The sequence below is a fragment of the Xyrauchen texanus genome, chromosome 22, assembly GCF_025860055.1.
Source record: "Xyrauchen texanus isolate HMW12.3.18 chromosome 22, RBS_HiC_50CHRs, whole genome shotgun sequence".
Taxonomy (NCBI): domain Eukaryota; kingdom Metazoa; phylum Chordata; class Actinopteri; order Cypriniformes; family Catostomidae; genus Xyrauchen; species Xyrauchen texanus.
The window spans coordinates 16,793,406-16,812,019 of NC_068297.1; the positions used below are offsets into that span (position 1 = coordinate 16,793,406).

Here is an 18,614-nt window from a genome sequence, read left to right on the forward strand (position 1 = left end):
TAAAAATAAATAATAATAAAAAATAAAAAACATTACAAATTCAATTGGTTCAGAAAATTACCCGAATATACCAGTGTTATGCTAAAAAAATGAAAACAAAAATGACATTTGTAAGAATTTGGCACATGCGTTTTAGACCACATTTTTAAAGATTGTTTTCATAATCTTAAAATTCCTTGAAATTTGACATTGACCCTTAAATAATAATAAAAATACAATATTTATTCTAGTATTTTTTTTTATTACTGTACTTGTGAACTCAGTGTAATTCATATATATGAAAATGGAGCCAAACCTGTCCCGAAACCAGACAATTTGTCATATCCCGTCAGACTCGGGTCGGGCAGCAGACCTCAACATTGATCACATTTACAGTATAAATTCTTCTATATTAACCAAAACATACCTGTTTAGGATAAAGCTAAGTTTAGCTTGCCAAGTGTTGGTATCACAGCCCTGGTACATTGAACCAATCATTTATCTGAGTGCTTTGCATGAGGGATAGTATTTGAGCTTGTAACGGAGCAAATCTATGGCACTAATTAAAATTGATTGGGACATTTGTGAGCGTAGCACACACAACCTTTCATTGATTCAGGGCTAAGAGTTCATTTCCACGCTATCAGATTCACACTTTGAATTTTTATTTAAGCGTTTGAGTGCCTCTAAGTGAAAAATAGATCTTTATTTCTGTCTCTCTTAGATGCTTTATCTCTCTTTCTCTCTGGCTTTAAAATGGGTGAAGCTGTGGTGTAGTTGGGGATTGAATCGATGGTGCGTGCTTCTCTGTGCTAGTGAGGTTGGAGTTGGTGCGCTGTGCTGAAGCTTTTGGTCTGAATCAATCTGTGACCATATTAACAATTTAAACTGAGCTGTCTGTCTGCATTTAATTGAACTCACAATCAATTTTCGTCACTTCACATAGGATGAGGACAATCTCTCATGCTCTCTCTCCACGGTTAACTGCCGTTACATTCCACAGCTGCATTCCAGAGCATTCAAAAATTATTTCTTTTTATGAAGATTAAATATACATAAAAATATAATATATTTTTATGTTATATATTTTATTAAAAATATGATATATTTTTATGTAATGCAATGTAGCAGGGGTTCCCAACCTTTTTGTCAGCCCCTATCCCTAAATATTTTGTGCGCCCTCTCAGATTTTAAAGAAACAGTTCACCCAAATAAAAATTCTGTCATCATTTACTCACCCTCATGTAATTCCAAATTCACATGACTTTCAGTGTAATGTAGAACACTGAATACCTCAGTCAACATTCACTTTTATTTTATGGGAAAAATACTAGCATCAGAATTCTTCAATGCATTCAACATTCTTCAGCGTTCTTCTTTTGTGATCCATGGAAGAAAGGAAGTCGTATAGATTTTAAATGATACATTGGTAAAATGATCCAGTGGTTGTTGTCAGCGTCATTACTCGCTGAGCTACCCAGGCCCCCTATTATTAAAGCAATAGGGGGCCTACACATGCAAACACCCTAACCCAAGTTTGATAACAGCACATTCACTCACTCAGACTCTCTTCCCTCCCACTAGCACTGTGTTACGCATGCACACGCCACACACACACACACACACACACACACACACACACACACACACACACACACACATGCAGAATTTTAGCTTTCATCTTGCCCCTGGGCATATGGCTTTTCAGTGGGGGTGTCAGCACCAGTTTACAGTGATCAGCTACATCAAGCTGTGTCAGATGTGTCTGTGCTTACTGCCGGGCTTTGAGGCCAACAGAACCAGCCCAAAGATCAGAGCATCGCCATAAATAACGGCATGCTTAGAGAATTATGCAACACAACACGAATTAGATCATGAGGTGAATCTAATTAATGCATGGAGATTAAAGCATACTGTCTGGTGTTTGTTATTTGTTGATTTGGGTTGAAACGGCTGGTTTCAACAATGAGGTTAAGTTAACAAATTGGCACGTTAGTTTCTTTCAATAGGACATGTATTCAAAGCCCCCAATTAGAAAGACATACACAGACTAATAAAGCTGCAAAAGGGGTTTTGTTGACAATCAGTACATGCCTGTTTATCAAGAGATGCTGAATGTATGGTCTTTGGTGGACAGTTGACCAAGTGTGTAAAGACAGGAATATTACGGCTCGGAATCGATTCCAGAAAGAATGGATTCTTCGATTCCGAGGCCTTGGGGATAGAGAATTGACTCCAAAGCTTGAAATTGATCCCGCTTGGGGGAATCGACTCTGTTCATGCGAGTGTAACACTTCTTCTCTCAGTCAAGCACTGCATTGCAATTAGCAAATTAAAATGTAAATTGTGTTTGAAATACAGGTGCATCTGCTCAGCTAAACTTCCCTCAAATTCATCCAATTGGATTGAAGCCTTGTGTATTGGGCTTTGCATAGTTATTCATAGAATAGAGCTGTTTATATAAAATGTCAAGGACATTTGTTATTCATGCTATCATAAAGTGTGCAAAGAACATGTATATTTCACTGTTTATTAAGAGAGACACCTCCCATTTTTCCAAGTTTTGTGAAAATGTGAAATCCGAAACCAGAAATCAGAATCAAAGCTGAATGCAAAATTTCTGGAATCGAACAGGCCTAAGGAAAATAGCTGGATCGCAATTAACAGACTGATCTGTATTTTAGTGATTTTTAGTGCAAGATGAGGATTAGTGCATTACAAATCATAGAATGTAGAAAAGATTGCCTGGATGGAATTTTAGAAGAGTGCATGTGTTTTGGGCTTATATTTCAACAACTCTTTGCACTATGGAATAAGAGTTTATCATGCTTCTCTTTCAACTTTTCCAGTGCCAGAAAACTGACAAGCAACAAACTTGGCACAAACTTATACAGTAAGTGATAATAATTTAAAAGTAATTTATGAAGTTAAGGAATTTAGCTATATTATTACTACATGCAAATTAAACAGTACGTGTGTGACAAAGAGGTAGGGTTTGTGGAATAGAGTGCAACATCTTGGCACCGGAAGTATTTTACCCATTAATTTTTTTGAGGTATTTCAGGAAATCTTTTAGAAAAGAGTTCTAAGCTATGAACTAAAACAACCAGGTCCTAGGTGAATCATAACAGTACAAACTTTGATTTGAATCAAAGAAATCTTTGGAAAGCAGACAAAAAGACAAAGCAACAAGACTGTGTGCTTAACGTCTTTAATTAGGGCATGAACAACAATTCCTAGTATGAAGCATTGCAAATTACGTAATCAAGTCAATAACTATGGAAATATATAACACTATTGACTTAAATGTTCAGATTAAAAGTATAAAAACAATATATTTAGATTTTATTGCAAACTATTTCAATATATGCAAATATATAGCCAAAGTAGTTTGAGTTGTAATTTATAGCCTAAGTGCGTTATGGAAGTGGGCAGTTGCTGCAGAGCTCCCTTGGCGCGCGTTGTTTGCCACGATTCTCAGATAGGTGGAGCATTTCTCTTCATAATGAGTAGTGTATTTCCACACCAGAAATGTCAAGATTAAACATGATTTTTTACAAATATAGATGAAATAGCATGGACTGATAGCTTCAACAGAAGCGGATACCATTTATTAATAACCTATGAAAAGACTGAATGTGAATCACACTGTTGCGTTCTATTAAAGGAATTGTTCACCCAAAAATGAAGATTCTCTCATCATTTACTCACCCTCATGCAATCCCATATATGTATGACTTTCGTTCTTCTGCAGAACACATGAAGATTTTTAGAAGAATATATCAGCTCTGTACAGCCATAAAATTCAAGTGAATGGTGATCAGCACTTTAAAGCTCCAAAAAGCAAAGACAGTTGTAGTAAAAGTAATCCATATGACTCCAGTGGTTAAATGAATGTCTTCTAAAGCAATATAATAGTCGTATGGATTACTTTTTCTATGACTATCTATGGTTTTTGTCTGTACATTGTGAGGACCTACAGATCTGAGATATTCTTCTAAAAAGGTATGCTATTTCGAATTCAACCAATATTTCTTTCTCCTTTGGAATAAACAAGGACCTGACGCACGCATTCACACACCTCTCTCTCTGTTCCATATGTTGCAAGAGGTGCTTTTTTTTTTTGGCCTAGATGGAGAGCTGGGTGGTTTTTAATAATCTAAATCCTCCTCAGGTGCTTCAGTTCAAAACTTTTTTGGTTATCCTGTTTTGCATAACACTGCTCTGATTTCATAGAGATGTCTGTCATCGTTTCCCATTGCCTTAGCAGCGGAAGCTTGATTATTTATGTCTGCAATGTCTGTGATCTCACAGTTCAGGCTCTGCTTTTTCACTATGGCTGTGCTCAGAATGGCATACTACCATACTATAACTTTTTCTGCCATATCTATAATCGAATATATATCTACAAAAGTAGTATGGTAGCCTGCCTTTCAAACACAGCCTATGACTATGTTTGTTATAGCATACTGCCATACTACTCTTACCATTTCTACAGTGTATAGTATATGTACTATAAATACTGTCAGCAACTCTCTGACTTAAATATGCAACATGAAGAAATCATGTGACAAACGTTGCAAGGCCACATGTTAAAAATGTGGATAATGTCTTAGACCGTATACAGTATATACTGCATAGTATTCTGTCAGTAGTATGCTAGTATACTAATCCGAACATAACCTATGATTCAAAGCGCCATGCTTTTGTTTGCAATGACTGTTCACTTATTCTTCTGTTGGGCATTATCACTTTCTTTGTTTTTGTTTTTTCCTCCTCATCCCTCTTTTTTTGTTTTTTGCATGTCCCTTCCACTGCCTGTGTTTGTTGTGGGCGAATGAAGAACTGGAATCATCGAGCTGTCACTCAAGTAGGCCTTTCATCTCAAAACTCATCATTTGATTGATATGGTGTGCTTAGGGGCCCTAATGAGATGATGTTAAACACAAATACTGTAGTATAAGAATATGCTTTGTTATATCATATTTTAATGAGAATTTGAGAACTACAACATAATTTGGTTACACAGAATTTTTTTACATTAAACATTCAGTTGGTGTGTATTAAACTGTATGGTCTGTGTTTGTGTCAGTGTTTGTTACTCACTGGGTGTGTTGATCGGTATGCAAGGGTCTTTAATAGAGAATACATGCCCACTGACCTGAACTACTGTATTATTATGAAGTGGCAGGCCAAAATAACATCCAAAACAAAAGAAGGAAAGATTATATAATTTGTATGATAACTAACTAACAAACAGAATCCTTAAATAAAAAGAGAATGTTCTATCCTGACCTTCTCGACTGTATTTACAAATACAATGAAAAAAATCTGAGTTTTATATTGCATTTAGACATGTCTAAGTTTGGTAACAGGGTTGCAAAAATTTAATAAAAGAGCTTATTTTCAGCCAGTGTTTCAGTTTGACCTCCTGAGGTTGATGAACATACAAGCAACATTTTGTGAAGGTATAGCACATTCTTTTACTAACCATTTGTTGAAAAAGAATTAAGCCTACTTTGTTTTTAAGAGTTTCAGCCCCTATTTTGTACCCTATTCATGGAAAGTGACATAAAAAATTATCATTAATGTTAATGTTACAGTTGTGGCCATTTACCCACTGCAAGTTTCTACTGTTAAAAAGTTTATAAAGCCATAAAGTGTGTACTCGACATTGTGTCGATGTAGTGACACTAGGGGTTGTGCTTGGGAGCCCCAAACACCTCTGATATTTGTGAAAAGGCCAATGAGAATTGGCGAGTTGAATTTGCATTCCACTCCCCCGGACATACAGGTAAGAGCCGGCTTGCAACCACTCATTTAGATTTGTTATTCGGAGAAAAGCTGTGTCGATTAAATCCACTGCCATTCCATTCACCTCTGAAACAAAGTGTTGTACGCTGTTGGATATATGGCACATTGCAGTGGGTTCTCCCCCTCTTGCACAGATAAGTGCAGAGAACGCCCCTGGGCATTTTTGCAGCTACACTAAAAGAGTATACTGAAAGAGAATTTCCTCTAAAAGAGTAAGCACTTACCAAAAGCGTCTTTTTAAAGATGCCTTTCCATTTGTGTGTAGTTCCTGGATGCGGTCACTATCTCTCAAAGTCCTCGACTATGTCGCCTGGGAGATGAGGGCATAAAGAAAGAGAACCTTGTCAGCATCCCTCATCTCAACCAGGTTAAGCCACAGGTAAGAAGCAGACGGAGGCTATCTAGCACATCCTGCCCTGGCGTGGTTCAAGATCCTGCACCCCGTCTGCTCGTCGCTGAAGGCATACTCCTGCAGCAGCAACACCGACTCTGCCGCAGCCTGAGCCAACTGCTTGGCCCTGGCGTAGATCCCCCCACAGGAAGCTGACGCCCCCCCCCGTCCCACTGTCTGGTGCCAAGAACCCCAGGAAGGCTTCGAAGCCTTCTAAGCTAGGGGCGAGGAGACCCACTGAAAGTCTGGAGGTGGTGCACAGACCACTCCATTCTCAAGTGGAGGGCTGGGAGGAGAATATTTTTTCCTTTTGTGTTGATTTCGCTGCATGCCCAAGGGGCTGCGGTACACACACTTTTAAAAAAAAATGCGGAAATCGCAATCCTACTACAGAAGGGCACAATAAAGCCTCTTCCTCCAGCCGAGATGAAGAAGGGGTTCTACAGCCCCTACTTCATCGTACCAAAGAAAGGTGGTGGGTTGCGGCCAATCTTGGACCTGTGAGCGCTGAATCGGGCCCTGCACAGACTCCCGTTCAAGACGCTGATGCAGAAGTGCATTCTGTCATGCGTCCAGCATCAAGATTGGTTCGCGGCGGTAGACCTGAAGGATGTGTACTTTCATGGCTGGGCACATCAGTACAGTGGGTGTCCACATCCTCAATTATCTTGAGGACTGGCTGATTCTAGCTCACTCTCGAGATCTATTGTGTGCTGGGGCCTGGTGCTCAGCCACCTCAGCCGATTGGGGCTTCAGGTCAACTGGGAAAAGAGCAAGCTCTCCCTGGTGCTGAGCATCTCTTTTCTTGGGATGGAGTTGGACTCGGTCGCTATGATAGCATGCCTCAAGAACAAGTGTGCTCAGTCAGTGCTGAACTGCCTGAAGTCATTCAGGGGAAGAACAGCGGTACCACTGAAACAAATTCAGAGTGGCGGTTATGCTGCTTGGGTTGATGCATATGAGACCGCTTCAGCACTGGCTTCAGACTCGAGTCCCGAGATGGGCATGGCGCCATGGTACACATCGTCGCACTTTCAGCCCTTGGATGGACCTTGCATTTTTGTGGGCATGTTTGCTTCGTGGGAGTCCTCCCACTACCTGCTGTGGTACTTCCTGGCCGAGGCCCCCCTCGGCACAGACGTGCTGACACAGCTTATGGAGTCAGTCGAGCTAAAGGCCCTCTAATTGAAGACGGCCCTCCTTACTGTGCTTACTTTCATCAAGAGGGTTGGGGACCTGCAGGCGTTTAAATATCTGAGGTATTTGGGGCTCCCAAGCACGACCCCTATTGTCACTACATCGACACAACATCTTGTTCCCTCCATCAGGGAACGGAGGTTACAACCGTAACTAAGATGTTTTCATGTCCTTATGTGTACAGTAGTTCATTGGTTTACATGTTTAGCGCTATCTAGAATACTGTTTTATGCATGAATATGCATTCTGTCATAGTTAATTACGTGCTTATTTTAGTAAAACATGACATTGCTACAACTAATTATATTACTAGTAGTGGTTCATCTCCCTATTTTTGCAGTGCTTTGTTGCTGTGTGATGAGAATTTTTTTGTTTTATTCACAAGAACACACCAAAAACAAGTGCCTATTATAGGCAAAGCCCATGCCCGACAACACAGAAGTACACTTTAAGACACTATGTTTTCCAGTGTGTTTGTTCGGATCTGAGGAGCTCTTTGTTCTAACTGCTCAGGTGCTGTCTCTGCTCTCTCTATTGTTGATTTCAGAGTACTGGCTTGGCAGACACCCTTGCATATTTACAAATGTAGAGAATCTGCGCTAGAGGAGACAATGAACTTTATTTAGACTTGCACGCAAGCACACACTTTTTCAGGGAGAATGAAGTGCCTGTATAATTGTTTCTGGCTAGACTGAAACTTATAGATGATGGGTGGGTGTATGGATGGATGGACCCAGACAGATTATAAACACTGAAAAAACATTTATCCCCAAAAATATGCTTCATGTGGTAATATCTAAATGGACTGTTTTCAAGTAAAACATATAATTTAACATGTCTGAATCAACTGCATTAGGTTACACCAACAAAACAAATTTTGAGGGTTAGATCAGGTAGAAATTGCTCCTTACAGGACTTTTTACAGTGTAGATAGATGGATGGATTAACATCCGTAACATAATTACATACGTACATACGGGCGGACAGATAGATAGATAGATGCACTAGACTCACTAGGTGTCTCTCAGAGAAAACACAAACTAGGATGATACACAGAAGTACCCACATTGCAAACCATATCAACACATCTATGTCTTTGAATAAAAATCTTTATTATACTGTATGTTTAACTCTCTCTTCCTTTATGTCTCTCTCTCCCTCAGGGCATCAGTAGTTTGTTTAGTTCCCTGAAGGTGGTTCGGCTGTTGCGTCTTGGCCGGGTGGCTCGTAAACTTGATCACTACATTGAATACGGTGCGGCAGTCCTGGTTCTGCTGGTCTGTGTGTTTGGACTGGCGGCCCATTGGCTGGCGTGCATCTGGTACAGCATTGGAGACTATGAGGTCATCGATGAGGACCGTAACACAGTACGTACAGACAGCTGGTTGTACATGCTGGGCGAGACCACTGGGACACCCTACCGGTTCAACGCCAGCGGGACGGGAAGATGGGAAGGCGGACCTATGAAAGATTCCGTCTACATCACATCTCTATACTTCACCATGACCAGCCTGACCAGTATTGGCTTTGGAAACATCGCTCCAACTACAGATGGAGAGAAGATCTTTGCAGTGGCTATGATGATGATTGGATGTGAGTCAATATGCTTTATAAACTACATATCCCATAAGCAACAGTGTCAAAAAGACATTTAATAAACATACATAATTAAATTAAACTTCACTCTCAATGTGAGTGCCCAAAATGTCACACATACAATTCTGAACCTTCAACCAAAATTCTTGGATCTTAACACACACCCAAAAAACATGGGTTGTGTCTCCATCTTCTGATTGGCATCGCTAGCAGGGTGTGCTAAAATAATACAGAGCACGTGGCGCAGCTGTAAATATCTATAGAACTGAGATCTGGGAATTCCAAAATGTTGAACCAACTCAACACTCCAATCTCATATAGGTCACTGAGCTTATTAACCTCCCTCACAATCCACTCTGACCAGCAGAAAGGGGACTTATTAATATATAATTTAGGGTTCAGCCATATGCTTAAGGCAACATTTAAATAAATGTCTGAATTAAACACTCTGGACTTGCGAGGTAACTGGGTGTAAATTAACTTCTCCGATTAGTTTGATAGAAAGGCTTTGCAAGGGCAAAATAGGGGCAAGAACTTCCTGTTCAAAACAAAACCAGGGAGGGGCTCTCTCAGGTGAAAGCATCCAATAAGCCAAATATCTGAGACCGAGTGCATAATAATAAAGCAAAATCTTGGGTAGACCTAGCCCACCTTTGTCAATCGGCCTATGTAAGTTATTAAAATGTAATCTAGGACGCTTACCATTCCAAATGAAGGGCTTCGCTATTCTATCAAATTGCTTGAAATAAGAGAGGGGGACATCTATAGGGAGAATTTGTAACAGGTAATTACATTTTGGAATACAATTTTTTTTAATAACATTAACCTTCCCAATTATAGATAAATGTAATGAAGCCCACCTGCACACATCGCACAAAAACTTTTTTATTAAGATATCAAAATTAACTCTAACAAAATCAAATGCCCAAATAGTTAATGCCCTGTTTGGGTCACTGGAAGGCACCCGGCTGGAAGGCTGTTACTGGGCAGTATGCTGTCAGAGACAAAGCTTCGGATTTGGACCAATTGACTCCTGCATCCTGAGAAAAGGAATTAATAATTCTACGGAGGCAAGGCATAGATCTAATGGGGCTGGAGATTAATAATAAAATATCATCTGTGTAAAGCAAACACTTATGCACATACCACCCCTGGAAAATCATCTTCCTTCTTATTGTGGCTGCTAATGGTTCCAGGGCAAGACAGAACAATAATGGGGAAAGAGGGCAACCCTGCTGTATGCCCCTATCCAGAGTAAAATAATCTGAAATTAATCAATTTGTTTGTACCGCCACTACCGGGTGTCTATAAAGTAACTTAATCCATTCAATAAAAGTATTCCCAAACCCCTATATTTCCAAAATCTTAAAAAGATTATCCCATTCTACCATATCAAATGCCTTCTCAGCATCAAGTGAGATGGCAGTGACCGGAGTCTGAGTATTCGCCACTGACCACATAATATTGATGAAACGCCTAATGTTATCAGAACAGCTGCGGCCAAGCTCCTCCAAGGTTATCTAAGAATCAAGAGACTTTTTTTGCTCAGTCATCAGTTTAGGAAGTTCTAATGGTTCTTTAAAGTTTCTAAAATCTTCAGTAGATGAAGAAATGGAATTATAGAGATCAAGATAGAATTCTTTAAAAGCATTATTAATATCAAAGGCTGAGGTAAGTATTTCACCACCAGCAGATTTCACTGAGGGAATAGTAGAAAAAGACTCTCTCTGCTTTTTATATCTAGCCAAAAGCTTCCCTGCTTTGTCCCCTGACTCAAAATATGACTGTCTTGCCCTAAATAGCCAAAACTCCACCTTCCGTGACAAAATAGTATTATATCTGTATTTCAATCGGGTCAATTCTCTGAGGCCATTAGACGACATTTGGCGCTTCAGCTATGCCTCTGCACTTTTAATATTCCCTTCCAACTCCACAAGTTTTCATGCTTTGGATTTTTTGATGAATGAGGCATAATGTATGATCCAACCCCTAAAAACTGCCTTAAGTGCCTCCCAAGCCGCACCGACAAAGGATGCTAAGGACCAGTTGGTCTCCATATAAACACTGATTTCAGCCGTTAGAATTTGTTGGAATTCAGGATTTTGCAAAAGGGATACATTAAAATGGCAACTATATGATTTATTTTTCTCTGAATGTAGCAACATCTCTAAACTCACCAGGGTGTGATCTGAGACTAAAATGTTTCCAATTGAACAATGAACAACAGATTAAATTAGGTATTTTTAGATATAATAAAAAATCTATTCTAGAATAAATCTTATGGACTGGTTCAAAAGTCTCCAAATATCTGTAAGACCAAGATATTTACCAATCCTGTGAAGCGTCAGTGTTGCTCTCGGAGGCTTACACACTTTTGCTTCGCTATGATCAAGGACTGAGTCCAACAATAGATTGAAGTCTCCTCCCAATATTATATCATGAGGGGTGCCAATGGCTTGCAACATCCCTTCAAGATCTATAAAAAAGCCCTGATCATCAACGTCAGTTGCGTAAATATTAGCCAAAATTAACCTTAGCCCCTGAATTTCTGCTAAAACAATAATGATTCTTCCTAATTTATCTATAATCTGTTTGAGACATTTGAATTATAGATCCTTACTTATCAATGTAATGACTCCCCTGCTCTTACTTTAGCCAGCACTAAAGAAAAGATGTCCACCTCATTTCTTCCCAAATTTTTCAGCTTCCTGTGGGGAAAGACCGTTTCTTGAAGAAACACTATATCATATTTCTTATGTTTAAGTATAGAAATAACTTTCCTTCTTTTTATGGGGTGCCTCAACCCATTCACATTCCATGTGGAGAGAGACAATCCCCTCATATTAACATTTTACATTTTGACATATTATTAAAATATAGAATGTGTGTCAAAAATAAAATTATAATGACCACATTCCAACATTAGTGCAACAATCAAACCCCGAACTTTCCCTGAGCAAAAAAAATCAGAAAAAAGTGTGGATTAACCCCACGCACGACAGCACCAAATGGCGTCCATCCCTCTAAAATCAAACAGTTCGTTTACGCCTACGAGAGTCCCTGAGACAAATTTGCCATTGGATTGCTCAAGTCTGGTGTTTCTATACACATTTTGTGAGACAGAATTACTCAACAGAAAATAATCTATAAAACAAACTCCAGCCAATTGGAGGCACAAGCACAAAGAATGTACAGACCCATCCACAAACTGTCCCGAAGGAGCACTACCCCATAAAAACAAACTCCAGCCACTAGGCGGAACCAGAACAAAAAGAAACAAAAAAGGCTCTCAGTTCCTCGAACAAGGAAGTTCCTCGTCTAGGAATTTCACCATATCTCTGACTTCTTCGTCCTCAGGAATTGCAACAATTCGGACGCTGTTTTGCTGGTTACGATTCTCAAAGTCATCAACTTTTCCCAAATGCACTCCAAGTCCGCCTTGGTCGCTAGCAGATTAGCAGCTAATTCCCTCTCCGATGACTCCAGATAACCGGTCTGTTTCTCAACATCTGCCACTCTTGTCGATTTGACATATTACAGCTAGATCCTGCAAGTCAGCAATGACCTTCGTCAGTATTGCCGTCATGTTCAACAGTTGACTCTGAATCTCTTTCGGCCTGCTGCTCAGGGGCATCAGCTTGAGCACGTATGTGTCTTTTAATGACCCCAGAGCCTGAGGATTTTGAATTCTTTAACATTTTGTCTTCTTAGAACAGTTATGGAACAGGGTGTGTGTATCAAATATCACCGGTTTATGACACAAAAAGTATTTAAACTAGCAAAGTGCACAGAGTTCGCCATTTACGCGTCCGAACCTCGCATTGCGCCACCTCGGTGATATCACTATTAATAGTGCTCATACTTTGGGGTTATGGATTTTAACAAACACCTAATCCTAAGTATTAAACTTTGGACCTTCATTGCTTGTGTGACAAACATGAATTGATGTTGAGGATAATTATGCTATTACTTTTCTAAGCAATCAGACTTGCGAATGTAAAACATGTTAAAAAACTCTTAGACCTACATTAAAGGAGGAACCTGAGCCATATCTAGGAATCACAAAATCACAGAGCCTTGGAGTTGGGCTCTTTTGACTTGGGCCAGAAGACAAATGTTAGAACACCTTAGCAACCACATGGTAACTGAATAGCAATGGGCTGACTACAACACCCTAGCATCTTTTTGCATCTACATTTTTATTTTTGTTCTGATTGCAAACAGTGATTTAGGGTAAAAACGACAGAAAAAAGGTAGAGCATTGACCCCAGAGGAAATACTTGCAGGGTCATCTATAGTGGTGCTCGCAGCCTCGCACAGATCACACTGCCATTGAGCTGTGACTCACCACTCAGAGGAAAATGAGTCTGAGTGATGACAGAGAGAGAGAGAGAGAGAGAGAGAGAGAGACAGTGTTTCCATTATATGTGCTGTTAAACATGACCAGCTGCCTGTATGCTGTTATTTATATGTGAATCTCCCTCATGAGATGCTAATCATCAGGGTAAACATAGCTGCAGGGTTTAGCTTTACAAACGTCTCTGAACAAACAGAAAACATCACAAAACATGCCCCATTTTCCAGCCTACAATAACTGAAAAGGATGAGATGGGATTTAGAATATATGTATGAGATACCATTACAAACCTTAAGACAATTATCTAGATAATTAAAACAACAATTTCACTGTTCCTATTAAGAAACAAAAAAAATTCACAGTTATCTCCACCCCCTCATTACTGACTTTGTTTTGATCATTTTTAACAAACCTGTTATGCAGAGGGCTGTGAGAGGCTTGTTTGACTTTTATGTTAAAATGTTATTTTCTACTTCGGCAACAGAATCTCAATGTTCTCTCTTTGCACTGTCAAACAAACAAGTTAAAGTTAGTACTGAAGTATGCAGACTATGTTGAGTTATAAGTTACGATGTAAGGTGCAAACATCATCTGCTGCCTGAAAGTGAACTTTTGACCGGATATTTGGAGTATATACACTGAATAGGAAAGCTATAGGATGCTCCCTTGCTCCCTATTTAGTATGCTGTCTGTCTGCACTGAACAGTTTGAAATGTACCTTATTTTCACCCTAACTCATGTAAAGCATCTGAAAGCAACATTTTCCAGTGCTTCGATGCACCCATTGATTCTCAAAAATAATAATGTACAGTGGATGTACGAAAAATAGTCGAAAAGTTGAACCCTTTATTGATAGCCCAGAGTGTCCTTAACTGAGATCAGTCGTTTTAAATGGAATAAAGTTATGCATAGCAAAGAGCGAAGACAAAAAATATTGCAGGCCCCTATTCACTTCCATTGAAAGTGCCTCACTGTAACCTCGATTTTTGTCTCTTCTTTTTTAAGAAAAGGAGGGACGTGTTGAAATTGAGCGGTTTGTTACCCGATTCAAATCATGTGATAGCCAACTTGTGCATAATGGAAATCAAATCTGAAATGTTAGTGAACTTGATTTGTTCTTTTTCTGGATAAAATGGTACTTGTCTTTCTGGTGTTTTGCAAGTGGTTGCCAGGGTATTGCTGTATAAGGGTATTCTGGATGGTTTCTAGATGGTTGCTTACTGCCCAAAGTCAAAGTCAAAGAGCGCAAGCACACGCTTAAGTCTCTTCAACATTCTGGCTCCTAGATATTGCTTGAATCCCTATTTCATTGTAAGTCTATGGGATTTTTTCACTTATTTTATTGTCTGATTTGAGGTATTATTCATGTCCATAACATAAACGCTATGTGCCGAAGTTTAATACTTAATGGTAAGACTGCTTTTAATGCAACCCTTGAGAGAAACTTTGACTTTTAGAGGTGAAATACTTAAGGTGATGAGGTTTTCTTTCAAATCCCTAATCCTAAGTAAGAGCAAAAGTAATAGAGATGCTAGGCTAAGCAAGCGCCACTAATAATTATTAAGGAATTAAATAGTAAGCCAACATTTCTTTTGAGCTGTCAAATTTGAGTTCAAGTGCCAATGTGTTTCTTACAGCTCCTGTGTTACATTGTATTATAAGCTCATTTGACAGCAGATGATCAGAATGTTCAACTGGATAGTAGCATCACGGTGCAGTTTGTTTTCAAATGCATCAAAGTGATGTGAACTTAAAGGCTTATAACTTTATAAATTATGTTTCATCATATTTATGGAGACACTTGATTGAAACACTTGATTGAAGCACGGCTGCAACATACTCAAGGGTTTTATTCTATGCTCTGGCGAAGTTGCGATAGAAATAAGTGGCTTTTTTTAAACAAAAAGTGAAGTGCAGATGCTGATTTCATGGGTTGCTCAGGGAACAGGGCTGGCATCAGGTGCTGGAATGCCTATTCTGTTGCCACAGCAACTGCTAGCTTGGGGCACTAGTTTCACAACTGATAGAAAATGTAAATCCGGTAAATCCTGATAGAAAATGTAAAAACTGGGTAACAGGTAAAGACATGAACTCACACAGATATACACACAGGGTTTGTGTGCTTGCCTTGTTTTGTTCACATGTCCAATTCATATACTGTTATAAGGGTCGCCTGTATGCTGTGTTGAGGTACACGTGCAGGTTTATGTTTGAAGAGTCCTTGGAGACAGAGACAAATTGAAGCAGCTTTCATCTGTTTTCCTACAAGAGTTTTTGTCAGCTAATGGCTTCATATATATTGCAATAGAAATGCATTCATGAGTAACACACAAATTCATGTCAACCCTGTGAAATACTTGCATACTACTCTCTTAAAGACCTCATGAAATCAAAATCAGTGGCTTTTAGTCAATGTCTACAAGCTTTAATGCCATATAAATTTTATTGTACTTAAATAACATTTCAAAACTAACTTTTATTAAAACAATATATATATATATATATAGGCATTTAAAATGTACAGTCTTTGGATCAATTATGTGACACTAATTATTTTGTCCAGATTGATTGAATTATGTAAAAGCACTTTCAAATCAATTTACACAAAACAAAGACTATAAAATAAAAACAATAAAAACAGGTTTTCAATTACTGGATCAAAGACATTGTATATTTTTACTGGGGCTTAATCGTAAAATATTAACTAGTGTAACTGTCCAGAGACAGAAAAAAATATAAGAAATCTTTAAAAGCTGAAATTCTTGATAAAGGAAATGTTGGTATAAGTGTTGCAGAGTAAACTTTTATTATTATTTCTTAAAAAATAAGCAGTGACGCAAAACTGTTGTCCAACAAATCAAAGTTTGTGAAGTTAAAAAACAAAGAAACAAAACATTATTATGGCATATCATTACATTTATGCATTTGGAAGACACTTTTATCCAAAGCGACTTACAGTGCCTTTATTACAGGGACAATCCCCCGGAGCAACCTGGAGTTAAGTGCCTTGCTCAAGGACATAATGGTGGTGGCGGCTGTGGGGGTCGAACCAGCAACCTTCTGATTACCAGTTATGTGCTTTAGCCCACTACACCACCACCACTCCCCCACTCATTAAATTCAATAATTTGACATTTTTATGAACAGGCACATTTTCGATCAGGACATATGTTGTAACCTTGAGAAAAAAAAATCTTGATATTCTTGACTCAAAAATTAATGATATTTGTAAAAACATATTTTTTACTTTTTTTAAGTAATGATTGATTTAAACTCTCTTGTAGTCAAGGTGCAAGGAAAATATTTTAATACATTTTATATGATGTAGCGCCACATTTTAAATCAATTAAATAATATTTTGGTAGAAAATACTGTAAATGTTTGTTTTTTTTTACTTTTGTGAAAGTTGGACACAAACATTACATTTCTTCGAACTTGACTCATGTGTTTAAAACTAGAATTTTAAAATTGTTCTTATTTTTATCACCTCAGACATTCTTATTTGCCAATGACCCATTTCTCTTCTTGAACAGACCAAAATATTTTTGACTCATCTTGCACTACAAAGATTTTTGTCCAAATGCTCTCTAGATTCACAGTATTCCCCTGCTACCAACCAAAATCATAGTTCATGACTCTGGTGTGACTCTGGTTTTTGAAACATGCGGGAATCATGTGTCATGATCGTCATCTAGCCCGGGTCATGTTCCTGTCTCATTCCACTCTCTCTACCCTTTGTTTCCAGTCCTTTCTCAACTATGTCTTACAAAAGTGGCAAAAATAAGTAAATAAATAAATGTTTAGCCGTTCAATATGTTCTTACCCAACCTTCCTGTCTCAGTAGGAAATATGTCAACACAGGTAAAAAATACTGAGCTTGTCCAGTGATTTCATGGGGTGTTTTGGACAAGAGCGGCCATCACTTAAATTCCTCACATGTTCTCAGACTCAAGGAGATACAGATGCTTCACTCAGAGTTCATGCTTGACCAATTTTGTCCAGTCAGATATGTGACTTATCAGACTTTGAAAGTTATGACACCATCTGCATCAAAGTGTACAGAATGTGTCAGTGAGAAATAGGAAACTCAAAACCTGGTGAACTGGTGATCTGTTCTTCATTGCCTTAGTGAATTGGAGCCTGTTTTCAAGCAGATTTGGTACTCAATCAGTTTACCTTGGCCAAATTCCCAGGAATCCTACCCTTTCAACTGACATTGATACGGATTTACAGTGTTTGCAAACGCAGCATGGAAAGAGCTCTCACTCACCCTGAGTGTTGCCGTCACTTGGCTCTTTGTAGGCGGTGATGCAAGTTCAATTGGAAGCAGAGATGTCAAGATATTAAATATTCTGTCACATGTTCCCATAATGGAATCACAGCCATGGGGAATCTTTTGACAAGGACCCGTTTCATCTGATCACATACACTTTCCCTCTCTGTTTCCCTCTTTCTTTCGGTCTCTCTTACTCTAATTCGCAGACATTGACTCACAGCAGTTGGCAACAACTGTTTTTGATTTAATATAAATAATTTCTGCCATCGTTGAATTAGAGCCAGAAACGAACGTATTATGATACTGTAATACATTAATAAAAGTTTGCATTTATGTGCAGCTTTTGTCCAAACTTCTGTTCTCTACATATGCTGTAACTGGCATAATGTACACTGTGGGGTGGGGGTCTTGCAATAAATACACACACACACGCGTGCGAGCACACACACACATATGCAAATACTGTACTTGTGTGTGCAGACAAATACACAGTTTTAAGGCCAAAATTAAATAGACTTCACACATTAAAAACACAAGCACAAAGCAGCATCTCAGATTGGTCACAGATTGTATTCAATTAAGCAAATCAGAAAAAGCACAGTATTTACACCAGTCATTTTGCATCGAAAATCCCTAACATCAGTAAAGTACACTATATATAGCCTTTTTGGTAACACTTTATTTTAAGCATCAGAAGTTAGACAGTAATAAATGTCTAATAACATAACTGCACTTGCAATTGACTAGTTCTGAACATTTACATTAGTTTTTCCCCAAAAATAAATTATTGACTAAAAACAAAAGATATTAATAGCTAGTATTTTCCAGATTACATCCTTTTTAGGTTCTCAGTACACTGTGTGAATTTGCAGCTTATAGGTGTATCATCAACATGTCAACATAGCCATTCAAGTGAGCATTAATGCACAGTGCTGTTATACAAAATTAGAGACAGTAGTACTATAGATATTCTAGATATTTAGGTTTTACATATGGATTAGTAA

At 38.5% G+C, this 18,614-nt stretch overlaps 1 protein-coding gene across 3 annotated transcripts in view; it reads left to right on the forward strand.

The window, feature by feature from the left end:
- The window catches only part of LOC127662143 (potassium voltage-gated channel subfamily H member 1-like), a 66,296-nt gene that overhangs the window by 12,289 nt on the left and 35,393 nt on the right, over positions 1 to 18,614 (forward strand). Inside the window, exons 8-10 of one of the 3 annotated variants that reach the window (XM_052153184.1) lie at positions 1,167 to 1,201; positions 3,160 to 3,186; positions 8,545 to 8,974. In XM_052153184.1, coding sequence (XP_052009144.1) covers positions 1,167 to 1,201; positions 3,160 to 3,186; positions 8,545 to 8,974 — 492 coding nt within the window. Of the gene's footprint in view, positions 1 to 1,166; positions 1,202 to 3,159; positions 3,187 to 4,822; positions 4,850 to 8,544; positions 8,975 to 18,614 lie in introns of all 3 variants that reach the window. The other 2 variants (XM_052153182.1, XM_052153185.1) reach the window with 2 other exon arrangements.